Source organism: Alligator sinensis, unplaced genomic scaffold (assembly GCF_000455745.1).
Source record: "Alligator sinensis unplaced genomic scaffold, ASM45574v1 scaffold709_1, whole genome shotgun sequence".
In the NCBI taxonomy this organism is placed as follows: Eukaryota; Metazoa; Chordata; order Crocodylia; family Alligatoridae; genus Alligator; species Alligator sinensis.
The window spans coordinates 408,413-428,412 of NW_005842208.1; the positions used below are offsets into that span (position 1 = coordinate 408,413).

Sequence of the window (20,000 nt, forward strand, 5' to 3'; positions counted from 1 at the left end):
TGGCAGGCACTGCCCTGTAGCGGGCACCGCCTGCCTGTCCCGGCGCGGGAGGGGAGCGCCCCCTTTCGCGCTCCCGCGCCCATGGGCGGGCAGGGCGCGGTGCCGGGGCAGGGGGCTTCGGAGGAGTTGGAGCCGTCGGGGCCAGGAGCAGGGGCCTAGGTGTGGAGGCAGCAGGAGATCCTGGGGGCGCTGGGACCCCCGCGGGCCGGGTCCCAGGGGCCGGGGCATTACCTCTCTGCCCCGTCCTCAGAGCAGTCATGAACCCCTGCCTCTGCCCCAGCCCTCTGGCAGGACCTGCCTTGTGCCCGGCCTGCTGGTGGAAGGGAGAGGGAGTGGCAGTGCAAGGAGGTGCTTCCTCACCTGGGCTGGGCCACTCCCAGGGAAAAGGTCATCAGCAGCCAGGAGCTGAGGCTTCTGTGTGGCTGCAGGTGCCTGGTGCAGACATAACGCCCCACTCCTCCAAGCTGCCCTGCAGGTTGGGCTTCATTCCTCTGCCCTGCTTGGTCCCCTGGGGAGAAAGCTGCACTGGGGGAGGGGGTGGCTGGGATAGGTGGTTCCCTGTGTTGAGCAAGGTAAGGCCCTGGGCTAGGGTGATTTGCAGGGTGGCCCCCAGGCTGCTTCCTGGCTGTTTTTCTGACCGGCTGTTTGTGTCTGTCCCACAGGCTGCACCCATGGAGCATGAACAGTGTCCCAGAGGTGGCTGAGCTGTCTTTCCAGTCGTTCCTGGCATCTGAGCCCAGAGGAGTCCATGGGGCCAGAGACTGTGGCAGGAACGGGAAGGATGGAGCTGGCTCCAGGGCCATACCACAATGGTGCTGAGACGCTGCTGCATGGCGAGTTTGGGATCTACCCCTCAAAGGGCACACGCTATGCTTTGAGCCTTACGTGCACGGAGCTGCACATCCAGCGCCTAGTGCCCAAGCCCGAGACAGACCAGCGGACAGTGGTAGCGCTGGCTGATGTGGTGGGCTGTCACACACTCCGAAGCCGGGTGACCACTGACTGTGCTGCCTACTTCACGGTCTATGCCTACCCACTGAAGAAGAGGAAGGTGGCAATGGGCTCGGGCCGGGCGCGCCAGCGGACAGCACGCACCTTCCAGGTGGATGGGGCTGACAACTACAATAAGAACCAGGCCATGGCTGAGAAGTGGGCAGTTGCCATCAAGTGCCTAGTGCTGGGTGTCCCTGTCTCCAGTGAAACGGGTAAGCGCTGTGTCTGCTGCTCATGCTGCTGCTTCTTCCTGGAGCTGAAGAGGACCCAGGTGTTCTGGCTCCCAGGCATTAGTTCCTTACCTGAAATCATGCAGTGTCTCTTGATGACTAAGAAAGGATGGAAATGGTCCAAAACTTGTCTCTTTTCAAACTGACAGCTGTGGGCGGTGCAGATCCAGGTCACGGAGGGGGCAAACTCAGGTGGCGTCAGGGTAGGCATGTGCTGGGCCCATGACCATTGGCAAGGTACTTTTGGCTGTGTGTCTCCTTTCACCTTCCAGGGTGAAATGTCTGATGGAGAGGCTAAGTTCCCTGGGGCCTGGGCAGCTGGTGAAACATGAGGGGAAGGGGGATTGTGCTTCTGTGTCTGCACCTAGGAGCTGACTTCCAATGCTCCCTTCCCCTCCGTTACCCCCTCCCTGACATGGCAGTGGGGTGTTAGTGTCCTTGTAGTATGTAGAAGAAACTGAAGCATGGATGGGAAGGAGCTTGTTGCCTCTTGAGAATCCAGAAGTCCTGGCTTCCATCTTCCTGCTCTGACTCAGCAGGCCTCACTCCCCTCCCAGAGTGAGGTTAGAACCCAGATGTCTTGGCCCCTTTAAAGGTCAGTTTGGTATAGCAGGACATGCTGAGGGATGTGGCCAAGCCAAGGGCTGGACAGTTTTGCAGTGAAGGGGTTTCTTGGCTCCCATGGTAGGGCACTGATTTCGGGGAGGGGGCTTGTTTCCTGGGAACAGGATGTGCCGTCTGGCCCCTTGTTTCACAGCATGGGCAGTGATGGAGTAGAGCAGCTTTTGCTGTTGCTGGAGACGCATCAGGTAGTGCCAGCTCCAGGGCTACAATTACTGGTAGTTGTGTTCCCCTCAGTACAGAGCCTAGGTGCACAGGGGCCAGGACACTAAAGTTTCTTGCCTAGAGTTGAGGGCTGGGAGCCAGCATGTCAGGCTCTGTCCCAGCTCTGGGAGGGTTTGGTGAGTTAGATCGAGGGGCTGGAAACCAAGAATACAGGGTTCTAGCTTTGGAAAGGGTGTTCGCAGTAGCTTTGTCCTACATGCCCACAGCTGCTTGGTATGGTGACCACATGTTCCAAAGTAATTACTGTGTTGTCTTTCCCTGCACCCATGTGGAGGCTGGGCAGGGCCATTGTCCTTGATGGGGAAATTGAACTGGAGGCCCACAGCCTTGTAGGGTGTAGGTGGTAGAGGCAGAACATGGCATGGGCTCTGCCCATGAGTCTGTAGGGAGCAGCTGGTTCAGATCCCACCCGCAAGATGCTACAGACATGCGTGTTCATCGATCTTTGCAGGCAGTCTTACGCCCTGTGCATAGTTACCCTGTGAGGGCACATGGAAGCTCTGTCCACCATCCCTGCTGGTAGTGTGGGAGTGGGCAGGTTGTGGGCTTAGGGGCTACCTGCTGCTGCCAATTGACACCCCCACATGGGTCTGCACACATGATGGCCTTCATTTCATGACTCGGTATCTACAGCTGGTGTATTGCAGTTTGTGGGCTTCAGAGTCAACACATTCATATTCTGGCAGAGATGGGATGTGCTGTACTGGGCCCAGGGATACCTGATTCTGTTTCCAGATGTTGTAATAACCCATGGGCAGGTCCTGCTGCCTATGAACATTGCCTCAGTTCACCCTTCTCATCTTAGAGGGCAGCGCTAGAGCTTTGCTTTGTGATTGCAAGGTCCTGATACCAGTGACTCTGGGCCTATTCAGCATGATGGCGCCCCTATCTAAGCCATAGGTAGTGGGTAGAAGGAATGTGGGGTGGGGGGGGGCGTTCCCCAGCATGTTTCATCTGGGAGGCATAGGGTGGGACCAGTCAGCTCCTCCCCTTACCCCTCATATTGTCCTGGGTATAAAGTGCAACCAGTTCTACCGATAAGATAATAAGGGAACTTCTGACTCAGAGCAAGGAACTGAGTCCAATTCTCCCCCCTCCAGCCATGGAAGTGGAGCTAGGAGAGAACCCAGGAGGCCTTATCCCCTGCCCCCCAGCTGAGACAGAACCCCAGCATCCAGGCTCCTGCCCCCTCCCCACCTGCAAGGAGGAGGAAAGTCGTGGCAGTGTCATGGTTTTCCCTTTGTGATGAGGTGATGGGAGGTGGGGGTGTCCCTAGTTTTATCTCTTCTCCCAGTACATCCGTTGTTTTCCCTGGAGCTTGAGGGAGGACGTGGGCCTCCCAGCTCTTAGGAGTAGAGCAGGAGCAGGGCAGGGGGGACATGCTGTGAGGAGCAGGGCAGGACTCCTCACTTGCTCAACTTAATGTGTGGATTGCTGCTCTTTGAAAGCCCTTGGTGCTTCCCTCCCAAGGTCTGGGTGTGAACTCGGGTGTCCTGGAAAACTGCCAGCCCAGGTAATAACCATTTGCTCTCAAAGTCCTTTCCTTTACGTGGCCTTATGTGCAGGGTTTGTCTCCATTTCCTGTTCTCAGCTGCACCAGTATCACCAGCCCCCAGTCTGCCCCACCCCAGAGGCAGTTGGATCTGACCTGTGTTGGTGCTGGGAGTGGTTTCTTCCTGTCCATGTGTCCCTTCTCTCTGCAGACATCAGCCTGAGCCTCCTGCCCAGGCCTCGGCGCTTGCTGCTGCTCCTGAACCCTTTTGGTGGCCGGGGCAATGCCCTGCAGTGGTGCCAGAGCCACATCCTGCCCATGATCTCAGAGGCTGATATCAGCTTCAACCTCATCCAAACAGGTGAGTTGAGGGGCGAAGGAGTGTGTAGGTGGAGTTGAGTCTGCGAGATAAGGGCTCTGTTAGGGAGGGGGGCTCCAAGGGGATGTGTAAGTGTGGTTCCTGATGTCCCTATCTCTTCTGATGCCCCAGAGCGAGCAAACCATGCCCGGGAGCTGGTGAAAGGCATCAGCCTGCCAGAGTGGGATGGGATCGTCACCCTCTCTGGGGATGGGCTCCTGTATGAGGTAACTCTCCTCCCCCAACTGTCTTAACTTCCTTCTTCTGCACTCCCCCGCCCCCTCCTTCCCAAGGCATCTTGGCTCTCAGCCCCTCCCCCCCTGCCATTGATACCCCTATCCATTCTGCAGGTCATCAATGGGCTGATGGAGCGGCCAGACTGGGAGCAGGCCATCACCATGCCGGTGGGCATCCTGCCCTGCGGCTCAGGGAATGCCCTGGCTGGAGCCATCAACTTCAATGCTGGGTAGGAGCAAAGTAGATGGGGGCACAGAGTGCTGGGGCAAATGGGGAGGAACATTGTGGTGCAGGATGGCTTGGTACAGGGTGGGGGATGCCTGGAGGGTTGCGGGGTACAGGATTCTACGAGGAGTGGAAGGGCTGAGCAATTGGGGATTGGGATGTGCCAGGGTCTCTGGGCCTGTTACTTTCCAACTCCCTTCCAGCCCCTCCCTCTGTGCAACGTTGAGGTGGTTTTCCCTGCCTCCCCCTACACTGCTGTCTTGTCCTTGGGAAGGGGGTGCTGCAGGCAGCCATTCCCATCCCCCAGCTTCAAATGGGCTGGCTGCTGCCTCCTGACCTCCAAAAATTCTTGGTAACCCCTCACCCCAGCATTTAACCCCCTTAACATCTGCAGGCTGGAGCAGGCAATGGGCCTGGAGCTGCTGCAGAACTGCACAGTGCTGCTGTGTCACGCGGCCGTGGCACCCCTGGACCTGGTGTCAGTGACGATGGCATCAGGCACCCGCTGCTTCTCCTTCCTCAGTGTGGCCTGGGGCTTTGTCTCAGATGTAGACATCGAGAGTGAGAAATACCGGCGCGTGGGCTCGGCCCGCTTCACACTGGGCACCATGGTGATCTTTGCAGGCAGTCTTACGCCCTGTGCCTAGTTACCCTGTGAGGGCACATGGAAGCTCTGTCCACCATCCCTGCTGGTAGTGTGGGAGTGGGCAGGTTGTGGGCTTAGGGGCTACCTGCTGCTGCCAATTGACACCCCCACATGGGTCTGCACACATGATGGCCTTCATTTCATGACTCGGTATCTACAGCTGGTGTATTGCAGTTTGTGGGCTTCAGAGTCAACACATTCATATTCTGGCAGAGATGGGATGTGCTGTACTGGGCCCAGGGATACCTGATTCTGTTTCCAGATGTTGTAATAACCCATGGGCAGGTCCTGCTGCCTATGAACATTGCCTCAGTTCACCCTTCTCATCTTAGAGGGCAGCGCTAGAGCTTTGCTTTGTGATTGCAAGGTCCTGATACCAGTGACTCTGGGCCTATTCAGCATGATGGCGCCCCTATCTAAGCCATAGGTAGTGGGTAGAAGGAACGTGGGGTGGGGGGGGGCGTTCCCCAGCATGTTTCATCTGGGAGGCATAGGGTGGGACCAGTCAGCTCCTCCCCTTACCCCTCATATTGTCCTGGGTATAAAGTGCAACCAGTTCTACCGATAAGATAATAAGGGAACTTCTGACTCAGAGCAAGGAACTGAGTCCAATTCTACCCCCTCCAGCCATGGAAGTGGAGCTAGGAGAGAACCCAGGAGGCCTTATCCCCTGCCCCCCAGCTGAGACAGAACCCCAGCATCCAGGCTCCTGCCCCCTCCCCACCTGCAAGGAGGAGGAAAGTCGTGGCAGTGTCATGGTTTTCCCTTTGTGATGAGGTGATGGGAGGTGGGGGTGTCCCTAGTTTTATCTCTTCTCCCAGTACATCCGTTGTTTTCCCTGGAGCTTGAGGGAGGACGTGGGCCTCCCAGCTCTTAGGAGTAGAGCAGGAGCAGGGCAGGGGGGACATGCTGTGAGGAGCAGGGCAGGACTCCTCACTTGCTCAACTTAATGTGTGGATTGCTGCTCTTTGAAAGCCCTTGGTGCTTCCCTCCCAAGGTCTGGGTGTGAACTCGGGTGTCCTGGAAAACTGCCAGCCCAGGTAATAACCATTTGCTCTCAAAGTCCTTTCCTTTACGTGGCCTTATGTGCAGGGTTTGTCTCCATTTCCTGTTCTCAGCTGCACCAGTATCACCAGCCCCCAGTCTGCCCCACCCCAGAGGCAGTTGGATCTGACCTGTGTTGGTGCTGGGAGTGGTTTCTTCCTGTCCATGTGTCCCTTCTCTCTGCAGACATCAGCCTGAGCCTCCTGCCCAGGCCTCGGCGCTTGCTGCTGCTCCTGAACCCTTTTGGTGGCCGGGGCAATGCCCTGCAGTGGTGCCAGAGCCACATCCTGCCCATGATCTCAGAGGCTGATATCAGCTTCAACCTCATCCAAACAGGTGAGTTGAGGGGCGAAGGAGTGTGTAGGTGGAGTTGAGTCTGCGAGATAAGGGCTCTGTTAGGGAGGGGGGCTCCAAGGGGATGTGTAAGTGTGGTTCCTGATGTCCCTATCTCTTCTGATGCCCCAGAGCGAGCAAACCATGCCCGGGAGCTGGTGAAAGGCATCAGCCTGCCAGAGTGGGATGGGATCGTCACCCTCTCTGGGGATGGGCTCCTGTATGAGGTAACTCTCCTCCCCCAACTGTCTTAACTTCCTTCTTCTGCACTCCCCCGCCCCCTCCTTCCCAAGGCATCTTGGCTCTCAGCCCCTCCCCCCCTGCCATTGATACCCCTATCCATTCTGCAGGTCATCAATGGGCTGATGGAGCGGCCAGACTGGGAGCAGGCCATCACCATGCCGGTGGGCATCCTGCCCTGCGGCTCAGGGAATGCCCTGGCTGGAGCCATCAACTTCAATGCTGGGTAGGAGCAAAGTAGATGGGGGCACAGAGTGCTGGGGCAAATGGGGAGGAACATTGTGGTGCAGGATGGCTTGGTACAGGGTGGGGGATGCCTGGAGGGTTGCGGGGTACAGGATTCTACGAGGAGTGGAAGGGCTGAGCAATTGGGGATTGGGATGTGCCAGGGTCTCTGGGCCTGTTACTTTCCAACTCCCTTCCAGCCCCTCCCTCTGTGCAACGTTGAGGTGGTTTTCCCTGCCTCCCCCTACACTGCTGTCTTGTCCTTGGGAAGGGGGTGCTGCAGGCAGCCATTCCCATCCCCCAGCTTCAAATGGGCTGGCTGCTGCCTCCTGACCTCCAAAAATTCTTGGTAACCCCTCACCCCAGCATTTAACCCCCTTAACATCTGCAGGCTGGAGCAGGCAATGGGCCTGGAGCTGCTGCAGAACTGCACAGTGCTGCTGTGTCACGCGGCCGTGGCACCCCTGGACCTGGTGTCAGTGACGATGGCATCAGGCACCCGCTGCTTCTCCTTCCTCAGTGTGGCCTGGGGCTTTGTCTCAGATGTAGACATCGAGAGTGAGAAATACCGGCGCGTGGGCTCGGCCCGCTTCACACTGGGCACCATGGTACGCCTGGCTTCCCTGCACACCTACCGTGGACGCCTCTCCTACCTGCCTGCGCCTGATGGCCCAGCCCACCGCCCCATTTCCCGCAGCATTACTGTGGCTGCAAATGGGCGCTTGCCCCTGACGCGCCTGCCTCTGCACCGTGCTGTCTCAGACATGGGCTTGTGCGAAGAGCGCCAGGCCTTCCGCCACCGTGGACCTGAGCCCCCTGATGACCCTTCCCCATCCCCGGGGTCCCCCCCTCCTATCTCGGCCTCAGCCCTGCACCCCCAAAGCTTCATCTTTGAGCCGGCACCTGAGGAGCCGATAGGTGCCCCAGAAGGCGGGGGCATGGACACAGGCATGGGTGGGCCTCCAGATGACCTGCTGGTGCCCCTGGGGCAGCCAGTGCCCCCATCATGGGTGACTGTGGAGGATGACTTTGTGCTAGTCCTGGCCATTTACCAGACACACCTGGGTGCTGACCTACTCACAGCACCCTTCGCTTGCCTCAGTGATGGGCTTATCCACCTCTGCTTTGTCAAAGCTGGGGTGTCACGTGCCGCTCTTGTCCGTATTTTCCTGGCCATGGAGAAGGGCACCCACTTTGAGCAGGCCTGCCCCCACCTCAGCCATGTACCTGTGCGCGCCTTCCGCCTGGAGCCCCTCACACGCAAGGGCATCCTCACCGTGGACGGTGAGCGCGTGGAGTATGGCCCCCTCCAGGCCCAGGTGCACTGCGGCCTTGCCCGTCTCATCACTGGTGTTGCCCGCCTTGGGGGCTCCTCCTGCTGAGGTGGGGGGCGGGGGGTGGGGCTGGGATGCACCCATCCTCCATTGTCCTTCTGTCAGAGTCTGCTGAGCCATCAGGGCTGCACCCTCTCACCAGGACTTGACTGTCCAGCAGTGGGAGTGGGGGAGGGAGTAGCAATTGCCCTCCTCCCCTTGGCTGATCTGGTTGGAGGGAGACAGGGCGCATGGGGGTCCATCTTCCCTGTAGCTGCACCTCTAAGGGAGAGCCTCTTGCAGTAGGTACTGACCATGCACCCTCTCAGGTGTAGCGGGTAGAGGACCAGAAGGGACTATACTGTAACCCCCTGCCTCTGGCCTCCTGCAGGAGGAGGCAGGGGCAGATTGGAGGCCTCCTGCTTCTGTCTAATGCTGCCTATTTATTGCTTCGTTCCCAGAGAACCACCCACTGGATGAATGTAACTAATGTGCTCCCTGCCCAGTGAGGCAACGCGGGGTGGGGATGACGACACTAGGATAGATTTGGGAGTTGTATTGGGGTAGAGTGGGGGCCCCTGCCATGTGGGGGTGATGCTGAAAGGCATTAAATGTTTGGTCACCATGCTCAGCCCCTAGGATGTGCATCTCCCTGTACCAGCAGTGAGATGAGGCTGCTGCCTGCTGGGGCAGGTGAAGCTGGGTGATTGCAGCCCCTGCCATGCCAGTGGCAGCCCTCTGGGGTGGGGCAGCTTCCCCCGTCTTGCCCCTGGTGCCTTGACGGGTGTAACCAGTGCAGCTACAGTTCTCCACATGGAGGCAGAGGGCTGTGGGGGTAGTGGCTGGTGACTCCCTGTTTGTCAACTTTGGCTGTTTCCCAGTTCCCAGTTGTAACCCATCAGACTACTTGTCTCCCAGAGAGGGGATGCAACTGAGGCATGCTGGCTGTCAGTCCTCTTAAAATATTGACCCAACATGTTCTTTCCCTGTTGGTTTTGGGTGTTGGGGCTTGGCCCCAGGCTGTCATCCCCCCTCCCCCATGCCACTGTGCACAGCCTCCAAGTTGGGTCAGCTCTTACAGGCCCTTCCTGGGGTGGGGGCAGGGGAAGCAAAGCAAGGGGGTTGGGGGCAGGGGCTCAAGGTGGCCACCAAGAGGGGCAGGAGACAGTGTCCCGTACCATTTGACTTTCCCTTTGCCCTACAGCCTGCAGGGGGGGCTGGGATTCCTTTGCTTGAATCCCAAGAGCCTGTTATTCCCACAGTGGGTGGGGCTGAGGCTCAGCTTGCCCACCCATCCCTCTGCAGGTGGAACAGGAAACTGAGGCACGGGAGGAGTGAAGGCAGGTTAGAATGTAGGCCTCTGGTCCCTCTTTCCTTGAGCCCACTGGTTTGCTCTCCCCTCTGAGCTGGGGGGAACCCAGGTTTCCTGACATCCTAAAGCAAATACCCAGAATACAGGAGGGTGGGAAGGCAGGAAGCCTGGCACTCCCCTGGGTCGCTGCCTCCTGGGGTGCAGGGGATAATGTGCTTGACTCACTGTTGGTAGCAGGGGCTGGGGCTAAATGAAGCCCTGCGTGGCTGAAGGGCAGGACCTTGTTGGGCCATGGCTGGGGCACAGCAGGGTGGGGGGCAATCTCTGCACTGAGCCTGCACATTGTGCTGTTGCCTGCTAGGGCTTGCCCACCTGCTGGGATGGTGGTGGGGCAGCTGTCTGTCCGTCTGATACCTGTTCTGTCTGTCTTACCAGCTGCTACAAAACCCCTCACCCTGCTCCCCTTTCCCATCAACCTCATAGGTCCTTTCCCTAGGCAGCCTGCCCTTGGCCCCTGCCTAGCTACCCTGCTATCCCATGATGCACTTGGGGAGTGGAGTATTTTTGCCCCATCTTCTCTCCACATTCACAGGTCCTGGTGATATGCAGGTTTCTGCTCTGCCAGCTTCTGGGCTTGTAGGGTGGGGCCTGATCCAGCTGGGGCAGGGGGGTGCTGGGCAGTGTCCTGTCTCCTGTGCATTGCCTGTTAACCCTGTGTATGCTGCAGCCACCCTCACTGTTAACTCTGTCTTGTCCTCGTTATGAAGCAATTTAGACCTATGCAATAAAGCAATAGCATGAGCCTGTCCTGTGCCAGCCCTTCATTTCCCCTAGGAAGAGTGGGTGCTTTTAGGCCTGGCAGGGGGAGCCCAGGGCTGGGGTGGATAGTGGGTTGGAAGCGAGAGCAAACCAGCAAGGCTGGGAAAGGGGCAGCAGGGTGGTGCTGGACCCCTGGGCCTCGGCCCACAGGGCTCCTCTGGGAGAGGGCATCCAAGGGGAACATGTAGCAGGGGCCACTTCCTCCCAGGCATCCCCACGGATGTTTCTGTGCCACCCCCGCACACCAGCGCAGGGCCTGACTGTCACACACACCTATAAACACACAAACAGGGGACAGCAGTGCTGGTGGTACACATATCTACTCAGAACAAGACACCTGGAGCCTCCTTCTTGCCTGTCCAGTCTCTTTATTCATCCTGCTCTGTGCTGGGGTGGGGTGTAAGCCCCCTCACCACCCAGACTGGCCTCCATTTGTTATATAGAAAAGAAAAACTTTCCCTGCCCCCCACCCCCAGTGTCTGTACAAAATGCCCCTCCTGCCCTCCCACCGCCCCAGTACCCGCAGTCCCAACCCAACACAGCCACCCCCAACCCAGCACCCAGGCTGAGCTGGTGTGGGCATGTGCCCCCCCCCCCACATTGTTCAGTGGACACCCCTGCGGGTGGGATATGCCCCGGTCTCACTGGGCTGCCTGGGGGATGCAGGGGTCCTGGCCATGCCTAGGGCAGGTGGGATGGCATAGATGGCCAAGTAGTTTTACCAAAATATAGCTCACATCTCAACCCTGGCAAAGTACACAGGGAACCTGCCCCCCACCCACCCCTTGGCCGGCCAGCCCTGGGGCATGGTCGGCAAACCCGTTTGTACTGGTCCGGTGGGGAGGAAAGACATCCCCCCCACACCAAAAATATAATATGCACTGGGCAAGAGGGGGACCCAGGGCAGTAAAGTGGTCAGAGTGCAAAGGGGGGGTGGGGGGAGGAGATGGGATCTGGTGTGTTATAGCAGGGGGAAGGCTGGGAGCCAGGACACCTGGGTGCTATCCTAGCGCTGGGAGGGAAGCAGGGTGGGACAGGATGCCTGGGTTCTATCAGAGAGGTGGGAAGGACAATGAAAGCAAAGCTCTCATTATACAGAAAACAGGGTCAGTGTTTGACTAGTTCCTATGTACAGCTAGAACAGAACCCAGGTGCCCTGCCTCCCAGCAACACCCGCCCCCCCTGCTGTAACCCACCAGGTCCCCGCACCCCTGCCAGATTTCAGACAGAACTCAGGTGTCCTGGGCCAGATCCCTGCATGGTCCCTCCAGCCATTCCCAATGTGTGCCTGTTTTGGGAATCGCCTGAGTGTTGGAATACCAAATAGCCACCAGGGGGTGCATGGAGTTGTGCTGTAATTGGCAGCCCATGTGGGGAAGGAGGGGGTTAAGCCCCCAAGGAGCTGCAGCTCCTTGGGGCTCTGGACCAGTTGCAGCCCCGCCCCCCCATCATAGTCTCTGGGTTCCCCTTTTGTTCTCAGGCTTCTTAGTTCCACACCAGTGCGGTTGGGGCCATGTGGCGTGTGGTGGGCAGTGGGAAATGTCCACATGGGCTCATTGCAGCAGCAAGTGGGCACTGAAGCAGGTGCTTGTTGCAGCAGGGGGGCATCCATGTGATGTGCAGCTCGGGGGGGGGTGACCTCTGCTGGTATGGCCTGCAGGATGTGCTGTCCCCACAGCCACTTAGAAGATGGCCAACCCTACTGTAAAGCAAAGCACTTCCTTCCAGTGCTGGATGCTTAGAGGCAGGGTTGAGCCAGGACACATGGGTTCTGTCCCTGGTTCAGGCACCTCACAAAGTCTCAGGCCAGTCACTTAACAGTTCAGCAGTGAAGCTCCCTACCATTCACTCCCCAAGTGTAGTATCACAGGGGGAGACAGAGCAGGGACAGCGACTTCTCTTGCTAAGTGGCCTGCCAACCAATCAGAGCAAGGTGGTGGGGACAGGCAGAGCTGGAAGAATCAAATCCTCGAGGCTCCTGGCTCCACTGCTCCAGACCTCACTTTTCTCTGGAGCTGTTACAGAACCCAGGTTTCCTGGTTCCCAGCCTCTCTGGTCTAACCCACCAGACCACACTCCCCTCCTGGAGTTGGGAGGGAACCCAGGCATCCTGGCACTGACCCTCCCCTATTGGATCAGAGCTGTCCCCATCAACACTGGTCCCCATCCTCTTCAACGAGGCTTTGTGCCAATGTGTCCAAGCTGGGAAGGGGGCGCTGCATCCATGGGCTCAGTCTGCCCCTGTCCCTGGGTGTCTGTGCCCTGTGGGGCAAGCCTTAGAGTCTGCCAGTCCTAGGGGGCTGCTGCTGACCAAGTCCCGGGGGCCCGGCCAGCCCCCACCTGATCAGAGGGGGCTCCACTCCATGTGTCCACAGGGTGGGCAGGGCTGTGCCTACAAGGCTCCGTGCTGAGCCTCATACTTGGAGAGGATGGAGCGGTAGCGGGACAGCTCCTGGCGGATGGCAGCCACCTCCTGGCGCAGCACAGCATTCTCCTTCTCCAGGAAGGCCGCCCGCACCGTGATCTGGTTCTCCTTGAGGCGCCGAGCGTCCCGCGACCGCTTGGCTGCCTCATTGTTCTTGTACCGCCGGCTCCAGTACTTCTCATCCTATCAGGTGGGTGGGCAGAAAACCATAAGAGGGATGGATGGACAGAGTGGAAATGAGAACAACGGATGCAACAGAATCATGGGAGAAGGGATAGATGGACAGAGGATATACAAGGTGGACAATTGGATGGGCAGAGAATAAATGAAGTAGACAGACAGAATAATTAGTATGGACAGATGGATGGAAAGAAAAATATGGGACAGAAAATAAAAGACAGATGCAGGTAAAATGAAAGAGATGGACAGACAGCAGGGATGAGACAGACAGAGGGACACAGGCAGAACAAGGGGAAGGAAGAGAAGCCAGGAAAGGAAAAGATGGAAAATAAATGTTTGGGAGCAAAAAATGGGAAAAAGGTAAATAAATCAATGGGAGAGGAAGAGATTGAACGAGTCATACAAACCAGCCCAACCAGGCCCAGTTCAGAGCTGGTGCTCCATGCTCACCCTCTCCTCTCAGCTACTCCTCCCAAGGCTAGATTGGGGTGGCAGCCTTTAGAGGGGGCAGGTCTGCCCCAGCCCTACTCCCTGAACCAGCCAGTGCCCCCACTGGGGCAGATGGGGGCTGGCACCTGGCCTCACCTTCTGCTCCTCAGGCACCTGGATTTTCCGTGCCTTCTTCATGATGGGCTGGGGCTTGAGCTCCTCCTCGGAGAAGCGGTGCTTGCGCGGGTCAAAGGTCTCGTGCCCAGGGACGCTGGACAGCGCCAGGTCCGCAGGGTCAGGGTCAAAGTTCATCAGCACCTCCACGCTGTCAGGGTCCACGGGGCTGGGTGTGCTCCTGGACACAGGGGTCACCGGGCCTGTGGGAGGAGACAAGGAAGGGTCATGCCCACAGGCACCACTAACTCTGCCTCCTGCTGAGCCCTTCACCAAGCTCCAATAGCACAGCACCCCTAGCACTGGGGTCCTTCAGTCTGTAAGGGAGGACATGCCCCCACTCCTGCACCCTAGAGGGGTCTCCCATCTGTGTGCTTCCCTAGTTGGGCCCTGCTTAGCGGGAACTCTGTGGGGACAGAGTGGGGGGCTCCAGCCTGGCCAGTACTGGACGGTCTGCAGGGGGCCCCATCTTTCTCCCCAGGGCGCTGCAGACACACAATGTAAAGTTGTAACTATGCATAGCATCCTCCCCTACCCCACATCACCCTGGTGGCAAGGCAGGCAGGGGCCCCCAGGCCCTGCTAACTCCCTACCTGCTGACAGAAGGGAAACCGAGGCACTGAGAAAGAGGGCTGAACCAGAGTGTGAACCCAAATGCCCTGGCTCCCAGCCCCACTGCTCCAAACTACTAATCTCACTTTCCTCTCTGAGCTGGGATAGAACCCAGGCATCCTCGCTTCCAGCAACCCCATGTGCATTGGGTTGGGGTGCAGGGAAACCTATGCTGGGGAAACCCCGGGATTTGTTCCAACCAAAACCCAAGAGAGACCCCATGGCTGCTGGGGGAGGCAAGAAATGGGGGAGGTAGGGGAGATGGGGGAGCAGGATGGGTGAGGGGTGAACCCACTATCTATGTGCTCCCTGCCCCCGCCTTCCCGCTTCCCCCACCACCCCATGGTCCCCTCAGCGCCCACCTGTCTTGGGGCAGCCACTGCCTGTGCTGCCATCACTGGGCGAGGAGCAGGCTGAGGTGGTGGAGGTGCAGGAGGCTGGGCGGCTGAGAGCCCCTGCAGAGCCAGGAGCACTGGCTTGGATGCGGCTGGGTGAGGTGCCAGGTGGGCTGCTGGGGCTGGGGGGCAGCCCATTCTCCAGCAGGAACTCGTCCAGGTCAACATACTCCACCTCGCTGTAGGGCAGGGCCCGCTCCCACAGCAGGGAGCCCAGGAAGGCCCCATGTCCTACCCGGCCACCCCCCAGCTCTTCCTCCATCTTCCCCTCCTTCTCCTTGATGATGCCTATAGGAGAGAGGCAGCAGGTCAGGATGACAGGGTTTCATCTGAGCTTGTGGGAAGTGGGGAACAGGAAGTAGGGTAGTCTGGTGGGTTAAGAATGGCTAGGAATCCAGATGCCCCTGTTCTATCTCTGCCTGTCTGTAAGCTGTCCTTTCATATTGCTCTGGCCAGGCTAAAAGCCCAGAGGAGAAATTTATTCCAACCTGAGCAAGGGTTGTGTGAGCCTGCAGAGTACAGGATTAGCCATGCGTGTGGGGAAACAGTGAACACAGCTGTGCGTGCTCTTGTGCACATGTTCCTGTGCATGCACTTTCCACTCCTGGGCACAAGGCAAGCATGCACATCAGGTTGTATACACAAACATGTAGTCACTTGTATGAATAAACACAATTGTGGAAACATGCAAGTACTTATGCAAGCAAACACAGCTGCCTGTATATGCAAACAAACAATTACTTGTGCACAGAAAGATGCACTGGAGAACATGTATCTATTTGTGCACACATGCACTAATACCCAGGCCTGCACATGAACTTGCACAGCTGTTTGCAAGTATGCAAAGGGGTTGTGGGGCACATACATGTGTGAAGAGACTGCTGACTGCATCTATGTGATGGAAGGATCCAGAGGATGCAGTGGTGCAGCTGTACTCCACCTTTTGGGTCACAAAGCAGGAGCAGCTGGAGACTTATCTAAGATCTCCAAAAAAGGCAAGAATCTCCCTCCCATCCTGCTCTTGGAGCTCCCTTTGCCCCTAGGTCAGCTGGGGGCAGCAGCAGCAGGGGGAGAAGGGAGGTGCCTCTGAGCACAGAGGTGAAGGAAAGGGGTTGCTGAGAGCAGATGAGAGGGGGAGATTCTTACCCCATTTAGGGACTTTTGAAAATGTAAGTGGTCTGCTTATCCTAGTTGTGGGTGGGAGAGACTGGCAGTAGAGGAGTGCACCCAGCCCTGCAGTGTAGGTCAAAACTTCAGCACCCACTTTATAAAATCCTGGATCCTCCTACATATGACAATGATGATGGGATGGGAGGGCACACAACTGGGGGGAAAGGTGGGTGTCTAAGTGTTCAGGTGCATGCAAGTATATGAGCTCAAGGCTTTGGGGGGGGTGTTCACAAGTGACTGCATATGTATGCGTGCTCATGAGCCTGCAAAACATTAAATTCATATATGGGAGTACTGATATGTGAATGTTCATGTTCATTATGTTCGTATATGGGAGTACTTGTGTTGCGAATGTTCATGTGCAGGCTTGGGTATTAGTGCATGCGTGCACAAATAGCTACATGTTCTCCAGTGCATCTTTCTGTGCACAAGTAATTGTTTGTTTGCATATACAGGCAGCTGTGTTTGCTTGCATAAGTACTTGCATGTTTCCACAATTGTGTTTATTCATACAAGTGACTACATGTTTGTGTATACAACCTGATGCGCATGCTTGCCTTGTGCCCAGGAGTGGAAAGTGCATGCACAGGAACATGTGCACAAGAGCACGCACAGCTGTGTTCACCGCTTCCGTACACACATGGCTAATCCCATACTTCGCAGGATGTGTGTGTGTTCAGATGCATGAGTGTGTGAGCACACAGGCACGAGGTCTCTCGGCGTGCCATCAGCAAAGGAGCCTGCCCAGCCTTGCATGGGCATCTATGTGAGTGCATGGGGCAGTTCCCTGGATCCCTGGACCAGTCAGGTCCTACAGTCAGGTCCTCCACTGAGGATCCAGTGTCCATGCGAGCATACTTGGAGTTTAAATCTGATGGGACACGGAACCCCAGGATCACGGGGCTGTGGGAGAAGGAGCACCCCTCACCCTAATCACTGGCAGGCCCTCAGGCACAGGGAAGGGCCTGTGGGAGGGGTGGTGGCTGCCTGGATCCAAACCATGAAAAGGACAGAGATATAAAAAGGCAGATATAGATAGAGGACTCTGTATGGGGATGGGCTGGTAGTTCTGTAGGGAATGGACAGTGAAACAAGGCACTCTGTAGGCAGATGGACAGACAGAGAGATGGACAGAAAGATATGGGACATGCAGGCAGCAGGAGGAGCAGATGGGTGGATGTGGAGGATTGCCCCCCCCAGCAGGCAGCAGCCGCGCAGCCATCCTGGCCCACGTGCTGCTCCTCCCTCCCCCGCCCCCCCCACCCTGCCTGTAAACGTGAGGCTTGTTCACCTCGGGTGACCCTGGCTGCCGCACGATGTTGGACCTGCGGGCCTGACCTTCTGCGGGACCTCCTGCCTGGGGGAGACACGGGGAGGGACTGAGACCTGGTTGCGGGAAGGGGTCTGCTGAGCCAGCATGCGATTTATTTCATTATTTCTTTTTTTCCTTTTGCTATTCTTGCTGAGCTGCCTCGTCCCCGCCCACGCCAGCGCCGCGGGAGCGCTCTCTGCAGGGTCACGTGCAGGGACAGCCAGGAATAGAACCCAGGCGTCCAGGCTCCCAGCCCCCACCCCAACTTTAACTCCCTACACCCTACTCTGCTCCCAGAGCTGGGACAGAACCCAGGAGTCAAGGCTCCTGGCCCCCTGCTCTAAGCCACCAGACCCTCCTCAAGCAGGGACAGGATCCTGGAGTCCTGGCTCCCTGCTCTAACCCATCAGATTTCACCCCCTCTCCAGAGCTGGGACAGAATCCAGGCATCTCAAGTCATTATATTCAGGTGACTGCATCCCAGCTCACCCTACCTGTCCCCAGACCAGGGGTGCCCCCTTCACCCCAAAACAGGATGGGGTTCAATATGCTTGGCTTTCACTTCTGAATCAAAAACACCCCCTTGTGTCAAGTTGGGACTTACGTCATGAGGCAAAGGATCCTATGATTTATTTGGGGCACAGGCCAAAGCATTTTGGAATGAGCGGAGATGGGGTTCAGCCAAAGGATTTGGGGATGAGACAAGGCCTGGTGCAGAGGATTCTGGGATGGCCTTAAATGGGATTCTTAAGGATGGTTGAAGGAAGTGGGGACTAACACACAGGGTTCTGGGACTGCATGGAGAAGAGCATAGCTTGGCACCAAAGGGGCTGGAGTGGCACAAAGGACTCCGGGATAGCCCCAAGAACAGCAGGGGCTGGTGCAAAGGGGTCTGAGGTAGCTGCTGAAGGAAGCCGGGGGACAGTCCCAGGTTCTGGGTCACCACTGGGGAGAGCAGGGGCCCGATGCAAAGGATTCTAGGATGCCCCTGCAGGACTGGGGTGGGGGCAGGGGGCTGTCACACAGGATTTGGAGATGCTTCCCTGCCAACAGCACTGACATGGCACCTTCCTGGTATACCAAGGAAGAGAAAAAGGTGGGAGACTCCCCTGGGGAGATGTCAGGCTGGGCTCCCCCACCCATGTGCTGACACAAGGCTGAAGCAGGTGGCAGAGGCAGGAGGCCCAGCCTCACCCCATTCCTTAAGCCTGACTCTGCCTGGCGCACGTGGGGCAGGAGGCAGGTGAGGGCTGCAGGTCACGCCCTGTGCTGGGGAGCACTCAGGCCTGTCAGGGGCAGCAGCTTGAGAGCAAGATGCATCATGGCCCTGAGGTGACAGGGTGCTGCATGTGGGGATGGGGTGTCCCTCTCCACTAGCACATGCATGTGTGCGCGCATGTGGATGGGCACTACATGGCACTACCGGGGGCCTCTCGCTGCCAACTTGCAGCCCCCACCTGCTCCATGCCACCCAACAGCCTCACATGTACCGCTCTCTTCTCATTCACAGACACTGCCTACCCCAACAGAGGACTGCTGGTTTACCTCACTCCCACCCTGCAGCCCCCTGCCCTACTGGGGCCCCTCATTGCTAACCTGCAGCCCCACACTTAGCACAGCCTTGGAACCCCCAATCCTGCCAATACCCCTCACTCTTGACCCACAACCCCCTACCATCCCAGCCCTGGGCTCCCCCAACTTTGCGCTGTCCCTTGTTCCTGACCTGCTGCCCGCTGGGTCGTTCTCCAGCCAGCATCTGCTGGGATGGGTCGGTTCCCGCAGGGAGACTGGAGGCTGGCAGCCCAGGGCTGTTTGCAGAGGCAGGTCTGTGCCCAGTTTCCTGCAGAGGCTGCCCCGCCGTTGCCCGCACTGCCGTCTCCCAGCCCCATCTGCTCCTTGCTCAGTGTCAGTGCCCGGCAAGCCTGCCCTGCCCCGCCTCCCTGCCCACCCCGCACTGAGTGCTCACGCGTTCGGCAGCATCTCCTCAGGCAGAGAGAAGGAAAAGCCGTGCGAGCACGTTTCACTGCCTCCTGCCGTGTCCCGTGGCCCAGCAGTGTGCGGGGCCAGCGGCTGGGACACTTAGGCACCGCGTGTGCGGGTGCATGCGTGCAGACCCAAGTGGCCCTAGGGACCAGCTCCCTGCATGTACTGGGGGCACTGATGTCCCCTGTAGAAAACTGGGGGTCATGGAGACACAATGACATGCACACACACACACAGACTCAGCTGTGCATATGCAGGTGCACACAGACTCATAGATACACACACATGCATACAGCCCCACATAGCCCCCCTGGTTCACATATATGCAAAAAGACACACTTGCACACTGTGCTTCTTTCACACATACACAATGCCACTGCTGCATATACACAAACACACACCCTGTGTTTTTATCAGCTACACAAACACACCGTACCTCTGGGCACATGCAAACAACATGACAGTACTGTCACACACACGCACGCAATACCTTTGACACATGCACAAGCACACACATCCTCTGTCTCTCATGCACAAATACACACCAGGCCTCCGCAACACACAAGTGCTTGTGTGTGCGCCCAGCTTCAGTTCACCACGACCAGTAACAGGCAGCACACAGGTTCATACTCAACTGTCGCACATGCACCATGCATGCCAACCAGGACTGGTGACACAGGCACAGCTGTGAGCGCACTCTGACATGTCACACGCACACAAACACACGCAGAGCCACCACCACCTGGGAAACAGCACACAGCTTGCTGCACGCATGCACACGCACAGATTAGTGTGGGACATGCAAACACACTCGCAGCTGGTTGCACACACGCATGCGACCCCCTCCCCTCAGCCCGGGGCACGCACACACGTGCACGCACACACCTGGGCGGCGCGCACACGTGCAGGCGGGCGCCCTCCCGCGTGGGCAGGTCGTGCGGGGCCGGGCCGGGTCGGGCCGGCAGGCGGGGGGGCACTCACATGCGCTGGGGTCGCGGGCCCGGCGC

General features: G+C 57.9%; 2 protein-coding genes across 6 annotated transcripts; one reads left to right on the forward strand and one right to left on the reverse strand.

Annotated features, from left to right (window-relative positions):
* Positions 1-6: 6 nt before the first annotated feature.
* Positions 7-10,797, forward strand: SPHK2 (sphingosine kinase 2). Its single transcript, XM_025207786.1, has 7 exons — positions 7-475; positions 663-1,205; positions 3,773-3,922; positions 4,052-4,146; positions 4,270-4,385; positions 4,776-4,992; positions 7,478-10,797. The coding sequence occupies exons 2-7, from the start codon at positions 749-751 to the stop codon at positions 8,249-8,251; spliced, it is 1,809 nt and encodes a 602-aa protein (XP_025063571.1). The 5' UTR covers positions 7-475; positions 663-748; the 3' UTR covers positions 8,252-10,797.
* A 25-nt stretch (positions 10,798-10,822) lies between these two features.
* DBP (D-box binding PAR bZIP transcription factor) lies at positions 10,823-19,994 on the reverse strand. 5 transcript variants are annotated; one of them, XM_025207787.1, is made up of 5 exons: positions 18,734-19,828; positions 16,990-17,055; positions 14,496-14,816; positions 13,504-13,724; positions 10,823-12,921 (listed from the first exon to the last, which is right to left on the reverse strand). In XM_025207787.1, exons 1-5 carry the CDS (start codon positions 19,212-19,214, stop codon positions 12,706-12,708), a joined length of 1,305 nt encoding a protein of 434 aa, XP_025063572.1. In that variant the 5' UTR covers positions 19,215-19,828; the 3' UTR covers positions 10,823-12,705. The 5 variants fall into 5 exon arrangements, with proteins under 5 accessions (XP_025063572.1, XP_025063573.1, XP_006026815.1 ...); XM_025207788.1 differs by lacking the exon at positions 16,990-17,055 and having other exon boundaries at positions 10,839-12,921; positions 18,734-19,003; XM_006026753.3 differs by lacking the exons at positions 16,990-17,055; positions 18,734-19,828 and adding an exon at positions 19,975-19,994 and having other exon boundaries at positions 10,872-12,921.
* Between the last annotated feature and the right edge of the window lie 6 nt (positions 19,995-20,000).